The sequence below is a fragment of the Panthera uncia genome, chromosome C2 (genome assembly GCF_023721935.1).
Source record: "Panthera uncia isolate 11264 chromosome C2, Puncia_PCG_1.0, whole genome shotgun sequence".
Lineage (NCBI taxonomy): Eukaryota > Metazoa > Chordata > Mammalia > Carnivora > Felidae > Panthera > Panthera uncia.
The window spans coordinates 68,445,176-68,463,497 of NC_064810.1; the positions used below are offsets into that span (position 1 = coordinate 68,445,176).

Sequence of the window (18,322 nt, forward strand, 5' to 3'; positions counted from 1 at the left end):
ATGTAATGCAGTATTTTTCCTAGAAGATGGGCAAAGATGTAAAAAGTTCAATGGCCAGGAGCACTTGGGTGGCTCGGTTGGTTAAGTGTCTGACTCTTGATTTTGGCTCAGGTTTGTGAGTTTGTGCCCCACAAACTCTAACAGTAGACGCTGTGCACTGACAGTACAGGCTCGGGATTTTCTGTCTCTTTCTCTCTCACTCTGCCCCTCCCCCATTGCGTGTGCATGCGCGCGTGCTCACACTCTCAAAATAAATAAACTTTAAAAAATTAAAACAAGAAATTAAAAAAATTCAGTGGCCAGTGCTAATGAGACAGTAAGGGGGGGGGGCTACTCTCATGCACTGCTAGTGTGCACGGCAAAGTTGATTTGCCTTTCTGTAAAGAAATAATGAGAATGATTAAGTAAGTTAGAATATAGGTATAAGATGGCCCATGTGTCATTAAATGTAATAGTTTTAAGACATTTTAGATATGAGGAGAAAACCTCTGTTGCAGTGAAAAATAGAACACTATACAGTGTGAAAACCTCATGCACAAAAAAGACTGGAAGGAAATAGACCAGAGTATTGTAACTTCTTATCGTGAGCTTCTCTTATATAGGTCTTTGACTATTTTGACTTTTCTATAAATTAGCAGGTGTTTCTCTTATAATGGGAAAGAAATCCCATACATTAAGAAAAGTCACATTGCTTTCAGACGATAGGGCAGAGAGAATGTTTTCTGGACGACTCTGGCAACTTGTCGACTCAGTACGCGTCAAAGAAGAGGCAACTCCTTTCCTTTGGGATACACGCTTTGGGGAGAAATAAAAGACTCAGGCTTCCTCTCTTGTTGAGTCTAGTCATTTGTAGCAACAACTTGCCTGGGGAGTTTCCTGTCAAACTGGGAAGCCTAAGTGAGCTGCCTTATGCTTGAGACAGTCACAAGGTCACAGGAGCTGTGATCTCTTCACCAGTCTGTGACATTCTCAACACTGGTTGAGATTTAAGATTGAAGCCTAAGAGGGGCTTTGATTCCTTTTGTGGCCTAAATCCTCCAATTGTGGCCTTACCTCCAGGAAGTGATTAATAGGCGGTGTTACTCCTCTGTGGGTCACACAACAGGCACAGTGGTTTAAGCAAGTGCTATCTGGGTAATAGGAAATTAAGCAAAACACCCTAAAGCAATGCTACACCAGTATGTATATAAAAATGTGAATTGGGGCACCAGGGTGGCTTCGTTGGTTAAGTGTCCAACTTCACCTTAGGTCATGATGTCATGGTTTGTGAGTTCAAGCCCTGCATCGGGTTCTGTGCTGACAGCTCAGAGCCTGGAGCCTGCTTTGGATTCTGCATCTCCCTCTCTCTCTGCCCCTCCCCTGCTTGCACTCTGTCTCTCTCTCTCTCAAAAATAAATAAACATTAAAAAATTTTTTTAATGTGAACTAACCAAAATCTATTTTGAGTTATAAAATAGATACATATGTTAAGAAAACCAAGACGGGTGGAAGGAAAGACCCCTAACTACCAAAACATAGAATTGCTTCCAAACTGACATGTTATAACTATTTTTGCTTTCATTTTTTTCTTTGATTTCTTAGGAGTTATACTTAAAGTCCAAGTGCTTAAATAAATTTTGCTACTTAATAAGTTATATAGCAACATCTTGATTCACTTAGCCTAATTACTTTTTGGTGTTCAAGATGGTCACTGTCACTTCATCTGGCCTTGATTTCAAGAGTAGTTTCCCCTCTCTTAACTTCCTGAAACATGTCTTTTTACATCCTGACTGGTGTAATGGAAGGACGTGAGACAACTGGACCACATCCCAACCAGCCCCACCCTTGGCCATCTAAGAGTAATCAGCATGACTCAGCAACATGATTTTTTAGAAGCCAATACACATTTTAAACTACAAGTAATACATTTTTTTAATGTTTATTTTATTTATTTATTTTGAGAGAGAGAGACAGACAGACAGACAGACAGACAGAAAGGCATAGAGAGAGGGAGAGAGAGAATCCCAAGCAGGCTCCACACTGTCAGCACAGAGCTCTATGCAGGGCTCAATCTCACAATTGTGTGATCGTGACCTGAGCTGAAATCAAGAGTTGGACACTCAGCCAACTGAGTCACCCAGGTGCCTTTACAAGTAATACATTTTAAATACAGTGGTGGCAAATATATGTTATCAATGCTCTGTGTACCATTGCTAATCCACTGGTCAAATCAGCCTAGAGCCCACTGAAGAAAAAGATGTTTTGGCCCACTTTGAGTTCAGTGGTAAAGCATACCAGTGTCTGTATTGAGGTAGGCACAGGGAAGGTCAGAACTCATACCAAAAGTTTTTCATGTCATGTTTAAGGGCAGTAGGGTCCTTGTCTTTGAAGAGCTTGTATTCAAATGGGGAAATCATGATTCATGCCAGGAGCAAGAAAAGGAGACAAAAATTAAAAGAAAATCAAATACAACTCTGAACGCTTGCACATAAACATCCCAACAAGTACGACTGACTGTAGGGAGGGCTGAGTTACGTGCTAAGTGCTGGAAGAAGCCAGAATGCCCTAGGTCAGATGGGGTTAATCTAAAGGTTTTCTGAGGCAGTGCATTTTGAGTTGGGTTAGAAAGCAGCCAGGAAACATGGTGTGAAGCTGGAGGGGTCCAGGTGAAAAGGAAAGCAGCTTTCTGGATGCTTTCTGACTGCGTTCCCCAAAGTCTTAGCCACCCAGAGTGACCGTGCCTGACCTCTGACCTCCCCACAGTGAGGACGTGTGCAAACGTGGCTTCACCGTCATCATCGACATGCGGGGCTCCAAGTGGGACCTCATCAAGCCCCTCCTCAAGACGCTACAGGAAGCCTTTCCAGCTGAGATCCATGTGGCCCTCATCATCAAACCCGACAACTTCTGGCAGAAACAGAAGACCAACTTTGGCAGCTCCAAATTCATCTTTGAGGTGAGCCAGACCTCTCTCTTAGCACCCCCTTTCCCTTCCCTTCTGCTACCCACACATTTCTCACTTCTGCTTCTCCACTTACCCTACAATATGCAGGATGGCAGGGGCTGATATTTCAGGATTCGTCAGCTACTGTGGCCTTACCAGTAAGTCTTGGAAGGAATAAGAGGCTCAAGAGATTGTCCCGGGCTGTCAGCCAGTCTGTTGAAACTGCTGACCCCGGCTGATTTGTGGCTCCTGACCCATGGGCTGCATGCTCTCCCACTCGCCCTTTCTGAGGCAGGCTGTGGTCATTAACGTGTGGATTTATGTCAGCCTTTCCCCTTGACTCTCTGTCTTCTGCCTGGGGCTGCCCTGGGGTCTTCCCCCTGCTCACTCCACATCACTGAGTCCCCCTCTCTGTGTCTACCCCTCTCAGACAAGCATGGTGTCCGTGGAGGGCCTCACGAAACTGGTGGACCCCTCCCAGCTGACCGAGGAGTTTGATGGCTCACTGGACTACAACCACGAAGAGTGGATCGAGCTGCGGCTCTCCCTGGAGGAGTTCTTCAACAGTGCTGTGCACCTGCTCTCACGCCTCGAGGACCTACAGGAGATGCTGGCCCGGAAGGAGTTCCCCGTGGACGTGGAAGGCTCACGGCGCCTCATCGACGAGCACACGCAGCTCAAGAAGAAGGTGCTGAAGGCCCCTGTGGAGGAGCTGGACCGGGAGGGGCAGCGGCTGCTGCAGTGTATCCGCTGCAGTGATGGCTTCTCAGGGCGCAACTGCATCCCGGGTAGCGCCGACTTCCAGAGCCTGGTGCCCAAGATCACCAGCCTCCTGGACAAGCTGCACTCCACCCGGCAGCACCTGCACCAGATGTGGCATGTGCGCAAGCTCAAGTTGGACCAGTGCTTCCAGCTACGGCTTTTTGAGCAGGATGCCGAGAAGGTAGGAGGGGAGCCGGCCAGACTGAAGTGGGCTTGTGTGTGTTGGGAGTTGCTGCTTAGCTTTTTAGGGGAACTTACAGAGGCTGCTGGTCCAACTTCCTGATTAATAATACTTTTGTGGAAAGCTTTAAAAATGTGCCTACTGGTTTGGGATGATTTATTTGGTCATTGATCACTGACTTTTTAAAAAAAGTGTTTATTTTTGAGAGAGAGAGAGCGCGCGCGTGAGTGAGCAGGGGAGGGGCAGAGAGAGAGGGAGAGAGAGAATCCCAAGCAGGCTCTGCACTGTCAGCACAGAGTCCGATGCGGGGCTCAAAGTCACAAATCATGAGATCATGACCTGAGCAGAAACCAAGAGTCAGACACTTAACTGACTGAGCCACCCAGGCCCTGATTGTTGACTCTTTAAATCTCCCTTTATGTAGTGTTTATTATATGCCAGATAGTGTTGTAAGCACCATGTGTAAATTAACTTATTTTAATCATCTCAAGAGTTGTAAGGGGTAGGTATATGACGGTTATCCCATTTTATAGATGAAGAAACTGGGAAGGCAAATAACTTGGCCAGACTGAGAAGTGTGATGTGATTGTGAAGTCCACACTTTTGCACTGTTGGATGCTGCCCCTCTCAGGACATGCAGTGAGTGGTTCAAGCCAGCTAAGCCACAAGAATAGCAATACTGTTACCAGTCGCAATAACACGACTTAGTGATTATTGTCCTGCAGTGTCCTTTACCGTTGACAAAGCACTTTCACATACAGAGTCTTATTTAATCTGTGCAGCCCTTTGATCCTTTGAGGTGGGTGGTGGTGTTTCTGCTGATATACAGGGAAACGGGTGCTCTTTGATCCTGGGGCTATAATGGCAGACTTGACGTATGAATCCAGCTTTCTTCTGTTTGAAGTACAAGGTTCTTCCTTCCATACCACTGCTTTCTGGAGGATTTTCCTCAGCTGCTGTGTACTTTCTCAAGCAAGACCCCACTTTTCCAGCAGTGAATTTTCAAAGCTTTCCCCTTATCAGGGGACATGTGAGAAAGTGAAAAAGAAAAATATCATATAGTGCTTCTTTGCCAGGGATACAGAAGTATCTTCTCTAGATTCTCTTCAAGCTAAAGAAGAGAGTTTACTATTATATGCACTTTAAGAAGAGTGAAATAGGTTTTCCTCCTATCAGTGTTCTGGGGATAACTTCTATTCAAATGCATAATACCACTCTTAGGCATACCGTGACATTGTGGTAACCTGTGAGTTTTATAGACAGCATCTGATGCAATGGTTTTGTGTCTTTTAAGATCCTATATTGAAAATGTCCTTATGTGTTTGTAAGTAATGAAATCGGGATATAAAACTATATATAATTATGATCCCAATTTATGTGAGAGTGCCAACATAGGTATAAATGGACAAAATTCATCACAGTGCTAATAGTTTTGATTTCAAGGGTTTATGGTTATGGTTGATTTAATTTCTGTATAAATATTCTTTTTTTATATAATTTTTTTCATTTTTATTTATTTTGGACAGAGATAGAGGGAGAGAGACACAGAGTGTGAGCAGGGGAGGGGCAGAGAGAGAAGGAGACACAGAACCTGAAGCAGGCTCCAGGCTCTGGCCTGTCAGCACAGAGCCCGACACAGGGCTTGAACCCATGAGCTGTGAGATCATGACCTGAGCCAAAGTCAGATGCTCAGCTGGCTGAGCCACCCAGGCGCCCCTCTCTGTATAATTATTCTGTGCTTTCTAATCTTTTATAGTTCATAATCAGATGAAAACCAATATGTGTAATTTTTAAAGATTACATAGCCCCTTTCTACAAAAGGAATTTTGAATCTCATTTAAGCCAGTTTTTGGAAGAGATATGTAGGAGAGTTTCTTGCACAACCTTAGGAGCTGTGAGGTCTCCCTAGCCTTCCTGAGGGCTCCTTGCCCAGTGGCCCAGTGCCTGGTTCCAGCCCTGGCCTACTCCCCTCTAGGAAGGGGTAGTAGACTACAGAGTCTACTTGGACTACAGAGTCACTGTCACTGCTCACCAAATGATGAGAGACACCAGGTCGGAAGCCAGATGCTCTGTGAAGCCAGAGGCAGGTACTTTGGCTCCTGTAACCAATAGTGGAAAGATCTGGACATCTCCTTTTTACTTGCAGTCTCTTCTGCTCTGGGGCAAGGAATCTGCTTTACAGCCTGGCCTGGGTGCCTGTTTCAGTGAGCCAGGGTCATAAGGGGAGGCCGAGGACTCAGGTCTGCCCAGAAGTGTTTTGTTTTAGGCACTTCCCTGCACCCATGAAGCTCAAGGATATGGGAAGCCTGCATAGGGCACAGATAACGCCTGTGTCACAAACAAAACACACAAAACAAAATACCTTAACCTCAGAAGTCCCCAGGTAGGGAAGGCTGACCTTCTAGAGTCAGCCAAGCACCAGTCAGCCAGGCAGGAATTTTGCCACACATGTATCTTCTCAATTCATTCTTGATTCTTTCTCTAACCCAGAGTGTGATTTTCTCAAGATCACACTCTTGGTTAGACAGAGCTAGTATTTGTTCTGTCTCCAAAGCCCAACCTAACTTTTAACCCAATAGCCTGCTATCTCTAACTCCCAGGACCTGCCTCTTGCTACCACTGAACACTGCCTGTTAGCCCCTAAGCCATCTGGCCCATGCCCTGATGATTCAGGGGACGACCTCAAATCCCACCTTCAAAGGCACACTCAACAGCAGGTGCTCTTAACCTTTCTGTGCTATGGACCTCTTTGTTCTGGGGAAGCCTATGGACCCTTCTCAGAGTAACATTTGTAAATGTACAAAATAATATATATGTACATGTACACACACATATATGTGTATACACACACACATATATACATACATATCATACATATATATATGTATATGTATGTATTACACACACACACACACACACACACACATATGGCCTTGAAAAATAATTATTGAAGTACAGTTATTACATTTTTTTAAAATAGCCATAACTTGAATACTTCTTTAGGAACATTGTTAAATAACAAGTTCTATTTGAAGTCTTCTACCTACCATAATTTTGAAGTAGTGATGAGCATAAGTGACATTTCAGGGCAAAACCTGATGTGATCTGAGTGTGTGTTTCTGTTGATATCAGAGGCACAAGTATTGCTAACATTAATGTAGTTTGCTGCCTGCATTCATAACGGAAAGGAATGCTATATTTCAGTTACATGTTAGTGACAATAAGGGCATATTTTTTTCCTGTCCAAGTACACAAGCCCTGAGTTCTCTGCAGAGACTCTTAAGTTTAGGATCCATGTTCTGTGGTGTATTCATACCATAGAAAGAAGTATGTGTGTGTGGCATGTGTGTGGTGTGCTTGGTGTGTGTAGAGGGGGAGGGGAGAGAATATAAAAAATGAAACACGGAGTGAAAGGAATGATGGGAAGAGGGCAGCTCAGGAATATTTTGATATTGAGTCAGTGGTGAAAATGTTGCTCAGGCTTGACCCAGCTGCCACAGAAAATGTGCTCAGTGTGGGGCAGGAGAGAAAACAGCCCTTTTAAGTTGCTTCAAGATTAATTTAAAATATCTGTGCAGAGTCAAGTGCTCAGCCCTCGACTTATTTGGTGTTTTTGAAAGGGGATGAAGAGGGTGGTGGTTTGGGGTAAGGGTTGTCTGCGTGGATCCACATCTAAACAAGGGTGGGAGGAAATAGTTACTGCATGAGCCATGTCCTAGCCTCCCTTCTGGTGGGAGTCTTGTCGGAGGCCTGTAATTCCAGATCTGGGAAACTCTTAGCAAATCGAGGAGTCTGGTGATCACCCAGCTCCTACTTTTGTAAAGAGGTGAGTGCTGGGTCTGTCACCTCTGGCTCTGTGGGGTGACAGCTGTTTCCTAGGGCTTGAATAATACGTGGTACTCCCCATTTACCAGCTGGTCTTGGGGAGTGAAGCCATTTCTCATCACTTTCCTCTGACCCCTGAAATGATCCTTCCTCATCTTGGGGGTGGTGAGGAGGGAGCCATTTTCTCTGCCAATTAAACACTTAGGGAGGAAGGACTCTGTTCCACGATAACTCGTAAAGTAGGCCACTATTCATTTAATGAACTTCTGTGAGCAGTTGTCATGATCCCCAAACAAGGCACTTGGATAAAGATGAGTAGGCTAGAATTTCTGTCCTGGAACAGCAAGCTGTCACAAACTGCTATTTATTATTACTTATGTCTGCTGTGTGCACCCCATGCCCTAGGCACAACCTCCATGATTGGGGGTTTTTAGAGAAGAGGGAATATTGCAGCTCAGAAATGTTAGGAAAACCTTAATGAGCAATTTGTGGGAGGGCTGGGCAATTCAGAGGTGATACAAGTAGTGCACAATGCATCTTGTTGGAAGATGAGCAGCACTGCCTTGGTCCTGTGCTCTCTAGCCTGTAACTAATGGGCCTGTCCTCCACTGTGCTCACAGAACACAGGCGGGCTGTCCTCATTAGCCAGGTGCAGATTACGACTCTCTTCGCAGACCTGTCTCACAGCTGATTGCCCCCACAGCTGCAGTGGACCTTGTATGATGGAGGTGTCTGCCCTGCAGTCATATCCCATTACCAGAGAGAAGGGAGGGCTCTTCCCCAGTAGGGGGCAGTTTGTGGTATTAATGTCATTAAGTAGCCTCATTCCATGTCCTCTTGCTCCTCAGTGGAGGATCCTTCCTAGCTGCTCCCCTCCCTTTCCTGGGTGCCTAGGGCACATCTTAGAACGGCAGAACTGGAAAAGACCTTGAGATCAGAAAGTCTACCTCCCACACTGTCATGATGACAGCCATTGTGACCTCATGATGCCCACCAGTGTACTGATGCCAGTGACATATATCAGAAACTACTGGAGGTGGGGCTCCTGGATGGCTCAGTTGGTTAGGAGTCTGACTTCGGCTCAGGTCATGATCTCATGGCTCATGGGTTTGAACCCTGTATCGGGCTCTGTGCTGACAGCTCAGAGCCTGGAGCCTGCTTCAGATTCTGTGTCTCCCTCTCTCTCTGCCCCTCCCCCACTTGTACTCTGTCTCTCTTTCTCTCTCAAAAATGAATACAACCTTAAAAAAAAAGATAAAGAAAATACTGGAGCTGCTGCACCATCCAACTTTCCAGTCTGCGGAAGGCCCACAATCTTCCAGTCTTTGCAGGAAACAAGAGCCTCAAAGGACTCCAGTGTATAAGGGACTTAACTGATAGAGAAATCTTCATCTATTCCTCTTCTGAATAAAAACTGATGTCTACCCAGGAGGCCCATGCTCTAGTCTTGCCCAAAGCCATTCTAGAAAGGAGTATATTCCCACTACCTTGTGGGAGAATTCCCAAAAGAGGGAGGACTAAGCCACTCTGCAGGGCTTCCAGTACTGGAATTATGCCTATTATTGGTTTATGCAGCATAGTGTGTTTGTTTCATGGGTGAACCAATGCTTGGGACATGCTCAAGACCACAGTTGGAGTGGTATTTAGGTGCCCACCTCCTCTGTAACCCAGGCATCTGCTCAGACGAGACCTTTGCATTTGCTTTGATGAGACTGGCCTCAGTGGTCATCTGAGCCTACCCTCACGATGCTGCCTATGGGAAAGATCTCTTTGCAGAACCTAATTCTAAATACCTTCCTGCATCTTCATCCTTGCATGGTGGAATTCTGTTTACATGCAAGGGTGCCATCTGGCCTGAAATGGAGCTGTGTGAGTGGGAATTCAGATTGGTTCTGAGGTGCCACTTTGTCAGTTGGGAGACCTTACACACGTCTTTAATCTCTGACCACCAGTTATGCTCCCAACAAAACAAAGATGAAGAATTCGGGCTAACTCAGTTTCTTTTAACTTTTCTGCTTCTACACCACACTATTCTCATTACTAATACTCTCTCTTTGTGAAAGTGCCTTTCAACGGGAGAAGTGTGGTGGTGAGGCACGTGTGTGGCTGTCGTAGTGGTGGCATTGTGGTAGAGAACAGGTTTGTAAGGGAACATATCAGAATCTCCAAAGTAGTTTGATAAAGACCCCCACCCACCTCAGTCAATAGTGCCTGTCATTCCTCTTCCTTTCAGACTTGCCCTACTAATGATATCTAAGCCTCTTTATAGCTCAGCAATTCTGTAAACATTTTTGCCTTTTTGTTATTCATTCTTCCCTATATATCTACAGTAGGCTCTTCTCTCTTCAGAGTTATCACCTTGGCTGGTGATGGAAAATAAGTCTTTCTCAGCAACGAAAACCATCATCTGTCGAGTTCTGTTCTTGCTTTAAAAAAAAAAAGGGGGGGGCCTGAGCTGCCTGGGCCTGTTATGAAAATCGAGTGGGGTGATGTGTGGAGGTGCCTGGCACCAGATTTCCCTTCCTTCTTCTTGTGATGGTTCAGTCATGGCTTCCTCTTCAATCACTGGGTGCCTGCCAAGACCACACAGAGTGTCATCCAAGCTATCTTCCCAATGGACTTGCTCCAGATAATTTTTGGTAATCCCTAAATGAAACAAAATTGAGGATTGAGTTGTGAGAGAAATTGGCAATTAGGATGTAGGTTCATAGGGGTCCCCAGAGGTCACTAGGTTGTGTGGTGCCCTGGCCCGAGGCACAAAGAGGAGCACCTAGGTCAAATGGGGGTCATATGTGATGGGTCCAGGTTTGGGAAGTTGCCACAGGAAAGGTCTCTTGGAAAACAGTCTGTCCCTGAAGCAGCCACAGAGGAAAGTGATTCTCCCAGGGGGATGGGATTGCCCCCTCCCCATGTACGTTATGTATCTGAGATACTTGTCACCTTCTGCTTTGCATTATAGCTAAAAGTGTATTTGTCTTATTCTCCTGCAAACTTGGGGCCAGAAACACTTCCTACAGTCCATCCAAGAAACACATCTACATATTTTGATCTTCTTGGAGATCGGTGCAAAAAAAAATAATGTTACTTTCATGTTACTATGAGAAAATATTTATGGGGCCCGCTGGGGGAAGGACATCGCAGCAGGCATCAGGGCACTGTGCTAAGGGTTACGTGCTTATTGTGTTTTGCTGTTTGTATGTCTGTTAACCACATTAGCAATTTAGGACATCCCCAGGATGCCCTGTCACTGGGCAAAGTATCCACTGCTGTTTCCTGTCCTCTCCCTCCAAGGTATAAACATTTCTGATCATTCCCCAGGGCCCAAAGCAAGACCCAAAGTCTTATCCTGCCTGGAGCGATGAGAACCACTAAGACCACTTGTGGAGAAATTCCTCTGCCTCTCCTCCCTGCCAGACACTGGCTGTTTCTCTTTGCCACATGTCCAAGCCCCACACCCCTCAAGTCAGCAGCAAGCATGACTCCATAGTCATTTGTCAAACTGAAGTGCCATTGTAGCAATTATAATACATAATATTTTTTTTAAATGTCAGTTTTTAAAGTCTTCTCACACTCCTGACCTTAGAGGTTTTGTGGTCCAGCCCTTCCTTTTACATAAAAAACTTTGACCCAGGGTAGAGACCCACCCAAAGTCATCCAGTTGGTGGTTCATCATTTGGTCTCCCATCTGCTTTGTGTAGCAGGCCAGGCAGGCGTGAATATGGGCATCGTTTCGTGGGTGGGAGAGCTGAGGCTTGGTGAGGTTGGGAAGTATGCCTGGGAAAGAGTTGGGTGGGCAGTGTAGGAAGATGGCCCTCTGCTCTGAGGCTGGGGCTACTCCCCTCCTCCAACACACACACACACACACACACGCACACACACTCACACACACACACACACGCTGACCTTGCCCTGCAGGAGAAGGGGTGCACGGGCCAGCTAGCAACCTAGGAGGTGGCTGCAGGGGCTGGGGAGGAATGGAGGGTGGGGGTCCTCATCACTGCTCTAGTGAAAGGGAAGGTGCTGGACAGGTCTCCAGGGTACATGCGGCCAAGTCTCTGTGGTTCACTTGCCTGAGCCCTTCTTGTTGGGAGGATGGCTTCAAAAAGCTGCAACCTTGGGGCAGCCAGAGGGCAAGGTCTTTACTGGGCAGTTTGTAATTTCCTGCTTTTTTTGGAGAAAAGCTTCATGCCCTCTTGTTCCTGCCCTCCCTCCTCCTACGGGAGCCTAAACCACCACCCTCTGCACCCCCCACTGCCTGGGCTCAGGGTGAGGAAGTGTGTCCGTATCCCGCCCCAAGACAGGACACAGTGTCCTGTATTATTTCCAGCCTGCCGGTCCTGGGAATCTCTACTTACTTTTCTCATTTCCTCCTCTTGAACATTAGAAACATTAGAGTCCAAAAATAATCCAAGTCACAGTGTTCTGCAGACTGCATGTGCAAGTGTTTTCTCTCAAAGCTGTTTTTCTCCTCCTTCCATCCTTTCTGCCTCTCCTGCATTTTCAGCCCCAGTGTATACAGAGGTCACAGGTCTGCAGGAGGCCTGTAGGTGTGGAGAGCAGATTGGAGGCAGGACTGGGAGGAAGTCTAGGCACGGGGCGAGGGGTGGAGCTCCCTCTCAGATCTCCCAAGGGGTGAGACCAGACAGCCATATGTAAATAGCCTGCATATGTGGCCTCTACTTATAAGTGGACCCTACAGAACTGTGGACCCCATAGTGGCCCCTTGGAATCGAGAACATGGACACTACGTTAAAAATGTTTCCAGAATCCAGGTTGCCACACTGATTCTGTCTGTAGCAATTTAGGTGAGCTAGAAACAGAAGGTCCTGATCAGAGACAGAAGTTGTGTGAGGCACAGGAAAGTAACTGAGAAACACTGATTCACTCCCTTGTCAGCTGACATTACATGTCTACTATGTGCCAGGTCCTCTGCTAGGTGCTGGGGACTCTGTCTCCCACCCAAGCACTGGGTAGAGAAGCATAGGGAAAATCAGGTTCGGCATTGATGTGATTCCTGATAGCTTATGAGAAAAGGATGGCACAGAAATAATACCCACTCTGGTGGTTAGAGCCTGGTTCAGTATCTAGGTCTGTGTTGCTTTCTAGGTGGGAATTAGGGCTGGGGTGCCTAGAGTGTTTTTGGGAAGACAGTGGGTGGTAGCCCAAGGAATAAAGGTAACAGGTCAGCTCTGCCCCAGTAGGGGAAGTGGAAGGAATGTCTTAAGTACTGTTTTTGAAGAACAAAAAGAAATTCAGGTATAATTTGTTAAGTGAAAGAACAAACTGAGTCTCTACAGCAGGGACCAAAACACCTTCCTTCCCTTTTTCTTCTAGCCTACTTCCCTGCACCCTTCTCCTTCCTTTCCCATCTGTGACCTTTCTCCCCTGTGCCCTCACGCCCCTCCAGCCTGCACTCATGCCACTCTTTTTGCTTCCATTCTCTCTGAACCTGTTGCTTCTCTTCCCTTTTGTGGTCCTGCTTCCTTCTGTGGGTGGAGCTAAGGCAGAGCTCCGTGTGTGGTGCAGACCTCCTCTGGAGGGCAGAGAGAGCAAAGGCCAGAAGACCCAGCAACCCTCTGTGGCTTTGCAGTCACAGAGACCTGGATTTGAATCCCAGCCCAGCCTCTTGCTAGCTGAATGGCTTTCTGTGGCCAGGTTATGCTCTGTGAGCTGTCTCTTTATCAGTAAAATGTAGATTTTAATAAACGCCTTAGGATTGGTAATGGGTGAAAGAAAATGTGTATACAGCATCTAACATGCCCAGAGCCCAATAGGTGCTCGGCAGATGGCCAGTTTGTGGAGAGAGACTCAAGGTGGACCATGTGCATAGATGGGATCAGGAATGGAAGAGAGGCATGGGGAAGCCTGCTGGGGCCTGGGGAAGGAGGGCAGAGAGTATACCCTCATTCACAGCAAGGGCGCTGGAGCAGACAGTGGGCAGCATGCGACAGCAGAGTGTGTAGGCGAGGTAGGTACCTGGTGCGTGGAGAGACCAGGAAGGGGTCTTGAGGAGGAACTGGTCAGTGAATAATAGCTACTAGATCTACTGCTAGTAGAAAGGAAAGGAAGTGGAAGCATGTGACCAGGATGGCAAGATCTTAGAACACTGTTGCTGAAGGTAAGCCAATTAAATAACTGCCAAATATTGTGCTGGGGCAGGCCACCAGCAGATGGGCTACCGTCAGGCCTTACCACGTTGGAGCAGGGGGCGCTGGCAAACAGTTAGCTGCTGCATAGAGAAAGTCCACCGAGGTGCCTATCCTGGCTATGTAAACAACGCAGATGGGGAAATGTTCAGCTGAACTTGGGGTGCAGAAAGAGGGAGGAGCATGAGCAAAGGCATGGCAGCCCCAAAGTACAGGGTGGGTTCTGGGAGCACCCCTTCCCAGAGAGGCTGGAGCTCAGGCTCTAGGACAGTGTCCCTGCGGCATGGCTCCCCAGGAATTACAACTGGGGGTCCACTCCCCGAGGAACCAGGGGCCATGGGAAAAGCTGGAATTTGGTGAATAGTTCAGGCCCTGCCAGGATCATCTTAGAATGCTAGAATCTTTGAATCAGCGGGTCTAATCCTTTACTCAGGGCTTCTCTGACATGCATCATCTAGATTCTCTGCTGAGCATTTCCTGGGTGGAGGAAGCCACAGCTTTGTGAAGCAGCCTGTTTGTTTCATCATTTCACACCACTGTTTGTTAGAAAGGCCTCCTGCCACCAGACCAGCATCTGTCTTTCTGGAGCTTCCACCTTGTGGTCTCAGCTCTGCCCTAGAGCCCCCCAGAACTAGTTCCTTCTGTCTCCTGGACAGCAGCCCTCTGATGACTTGAAGAGAATCCTCATGGACCTTCCCAGTCTTTTTTTGCTCCAGGTGAGCTCCTATCACTTCTTCTGTCCTATTTTCACTTGATATGGGCTCTAAGCTCTTCAGTGTGGCATTCCTGGGACCAGTTTTTCAAATGTGAAAAGGGATGGGGAGGGGTCTGCAGCTCTTGATCCCACTTCTACAAGTGAGAGAGATTTTGTGTGTGTGTTTTGGGGGGGGGGGGTGGTACACTTGTTTCTTGTAGTTCAGGTTAGCCAGTCTGAAACTCCAAGGTATACACACCCAGAGAATTACATTCTCTCATTCAAACTGAATGAGACACTATCTCGTATATGAGTAGAAGATGATGTCTTTTCACACGTATGCATAGAGAGGCTTTTCTAGTATGGAAATGTTGAGTTGACAGGATTCTGGTGCCCTGAGTTAGGTATGCCCAGATCAGGGATGTTCATTCCTGTGTCCCCTGGTGTTCCCTGAGGTCATTCCTAAGCAGAGCCAAAGCTTTGTGGTCTTATCTTGGAGAGTCAGAAAACTCATGGTAAAACACCCAAAGGAACATTAATTCCCTTGGAGGAAACCTGCCTCTCCTGAAATCCCAGAAGGCTTTTCCCCATGTTTCCCATTTCACCAAGAAACCCCAGTCTCTTACTCTTTGGCTCACCTCCAGCCCTTCTCAGAGAGCCTTTTCTAGGACAAGAAAGTCCCTGCTATGGGGATGGTTGCTGATGTGGTGAGAGAAGACATGCCCTTTCTTGGTATAGGGAAAAAGGGATGTTTGGTTTTCTCCATGCAGATCAGGTAGACCAACTGGTCCTACCTTAGAGCGGTGCTTGTCTTGCCCTAGGAGGTTTCCCTGGGAAGCTGACCCTTGTCATGAGGTGTCAAGAGGAGGTGCAAACCGGAAGGGACTACAATGGGGAATGAGACTGGACTTGGGCATTTGGGCCACACCTTCGGGACATCCTTCTCTGTGCTTTGCACAGCCCTACCGTCTCCTGCCTTTATACCAACCTCCCTCTCACTCTGCCTATTGAAACCCTACCCTAGCTGAAGGTCTGCTCAAACACTGCTTTACTCATTCTTCCCTCTTGGAAGTGGTCTTTCTCTCCTCTGGGCATCTTCCTGTAGCCATTATCCATTCCCCTCAAACTGGACTATTCCAACCTGTATTGTGATTTTATGCTCAGAGGCCTCATTCCTCCCAATATATTGCAAATTCCTGGAGGTCAGGTCCAGTGTCTTAAGATACTTCTGTGTCCCCCTGAGGCACACAGTCAGTACCAAATCAAGAGTGGACTGTGGCACAGTCCATGCTCACTGGGCTGCCTGATGGAGCAAAACTTTTGTGAGCATTCTGAGCTGGCACAAGAGCACCACCTACTGCTGAGTGGTTTCAAAGGACGCCACTTAAAAACTGGGGTTTTAGTAACTTTCATCTTGCAGTGCAGAGAGAGATTGGGAGGCAGGATCCCCACTTCTGGTCTTTTTATACTAATCCAAGGGTGAGCAGATGAGGTGGCAGTGGGAGTGGAAAAGAGAGGGGCAAACTCTGGAGACACTCGAAAGGAAAGGAAGTGGGACCAGGTGACCTACTGGATGCTGGGGAGGAAAGGGAGCTAAGGTAATGACCAGGCCTTCACCTCACGACAGTAGGATTGGAGGCTGGGGGTGGAAAGAAATCCCAAAAACATTTTGGGAGAAGGATGGGTGACTAAATTAAATTTAAATTTCTTTGAAGGCACAGAAGCGTGACAGGAGTGGTGATCAGGCTGCTAAAAGCATTATGCCGTGAATAGTCCCATTACTACATTTCTGCCCTGCTCACAGGGACAAGGGCACTAACTGAACCCAGGAGTTCTCCGCAGGCCTCTGCATAAGATTGTTAAAGAAATGGAGGGTTTTCATAAGAGACTCTTAAATACTGAGAACAAACTGAGGGTTGATGGGGGTTGAGGGAGAGGGGAAAGTGGCTGATGGGCATTGAGGAGGGCACCTGTTGGGATGAGCACTGGGTGTTGTGTGGAAACTAGTTTGACAATAAATTATATTTAATATAAAAATAAATAAATACAGGAAAAAAAAGAAATAAATGAAGGGTTTTGAGGAGTGATTAGGCTCTTCATTCCCTAAGTTCTTCCTGAGCATCTGCAGGGTGTGCTCTGCCCGGTGGGGTCTGGAAGCAGGAAGCATGACCAAGCCTCTCTTCCTAGATGTGCCTGAGCCTGGCTCCCGTGCTGCCCCTTGCCTGCCCAGACCCCACTGCCGAAGCTGTGGGAAGAGGGCAAAGAGAAAAGGGGGAGTGCCAGGTTCCTTCCTCAGCTGGAGCTCAAGCCCACCTAGCACACACCCCTGCAGCACAGCAGCCACCCTTTTCCCTCAGAGGGAGGGCCACCTCCTCCTTAGCCCATGTGGAATTTTTTCCCCAGATGTGCAAGTGATTGGCACAGCCGATTTTAGGATGCGTGGGAGGACTGGATGAGAACATCCAGCAGACGCTCCATTTTTGCAGTAACAATAATAGTTACCATTTACTGAGTGCATCCTGTATGCCAGGAACAAGCATTAGCTCATCTAAATTAACTTGCCAAGGGCCAGATCTCAGTTTATGTCTAAATTTAGCTTTGGGATAAAGTTGGGCACTCTTTTCTCAGCTTGGATTAAATAGAGTTTGACCTCTTCAATTCTACATTTTGGGAAGTAAGTGAAGCACATTTTCTCACTCCGTTGCTGAGAATATTTTATCAGCATCTGTGGTTCAGATGGAAGGAATTTGGCCACTCAGAGTCAATATCCCGGGGCTGCCTAGGCTGACTCCTGGCTTGGTTGGTCCTGTTTCTCCTCTGCTTGACTTGCTGGCTCCTGGATGACCGTTCCTTCCCCAGAGGGAGGGTACTGTGCATATTGCCAGTGCTGCAGGGAATTTGGTCCATCCAGGCAAACAGACTGGAAATGAAAAACACAAAAAAAACGTTATTTAAAGTCTGAAAGCATTTACATTAATTGTGGACTTGGTGAGACTTTTCACTCCATCACTTAGCATGAGGAAGGCATGAGTGAGGACCATGGCCTTTTAAGGCCTAACGTGATCATGTGCTTCTCTAGGCTGAGCTACAGCTCATTTTCAAGGGCAGTGTGTGATTTGAGCAGGAAGTTTTGCAGTCTGAGTTTCTCTAATCAGAAAGCAACTACTTTTTGTGACTGCCAGCTTATCCTGCTAAACCCGGGGGAAATAGAACGGGATTAACATGCATTCAGCATCTATTATGTGTTATATTCTGTGCTGGGCACCTTTAATACATTATCTTTACCTCCTCCTTCATATTTGACCCAGACATTGAAGGGGTTGTAAGAACAAGGAGTGTGAGGGGAAAACAAGGAGGGAGTGGGCATGGAGAACCCTCAGTCGGTGAGAAGTCTGTAATGTGCTAATTGATTTTGTTCTGTGAGATCAGGACTGGCTCGGACTCCCCTTTGCAATGAGGTAAATCACTGTCTTATCTGGGGACCTCAGGGTAGACACCCAGTCAGGGTTAAAAACAGATTTGACCATTTTACTGCCCTTTACTGGTTCCCTGCTGCACACTGAATAAAGGCCAGTTTCTCTGCCTTTCAATCTTTGCCCCTCTGAGACCCAGCCCCTCCCTCATCTTTTGTCATCCCTTCTCACCACCTCTCACTTCTGGAACTCTGTGTACCTCCTCTCTATTCCATATTTTAAGCCTCCAGGCCTTTGCTCAAGTTATGTCATAATCATTAAGGTGTTTTCATCCACAGCTTCACCTGACCAAATCCTTTTGTCTTTCAAGTGTTGTTC

The 18,322-nt window shown here is 46.9% G+C and overlaps 1 protein-coding gene across 1 annotated transcript in view; it reads left to right on the forward strand.

Moving 5' to 3' along the window:
- Positions 1 to 18,322, forward strand: part of LOC125921576 (kalirin) — a 283,687-nt gene that overhangs the window by 37,139 nt on the left and 228,226 nt on the right. The window contains exons 5-6 of the mRNA XM_049629181.1: positions 2,743 to 2,935; positions 3,354 to 3,866. Coding sequence (XP_049485138.1) covers positions 2,743 to 2,935; positions 3,354 to 3,866 — 706 coding nt within the window. The remainder of the gene's footprint in view (positions 1 to 2,742; positions 2,936 to 3,353; positions 3,867 to 18,322) is intronic.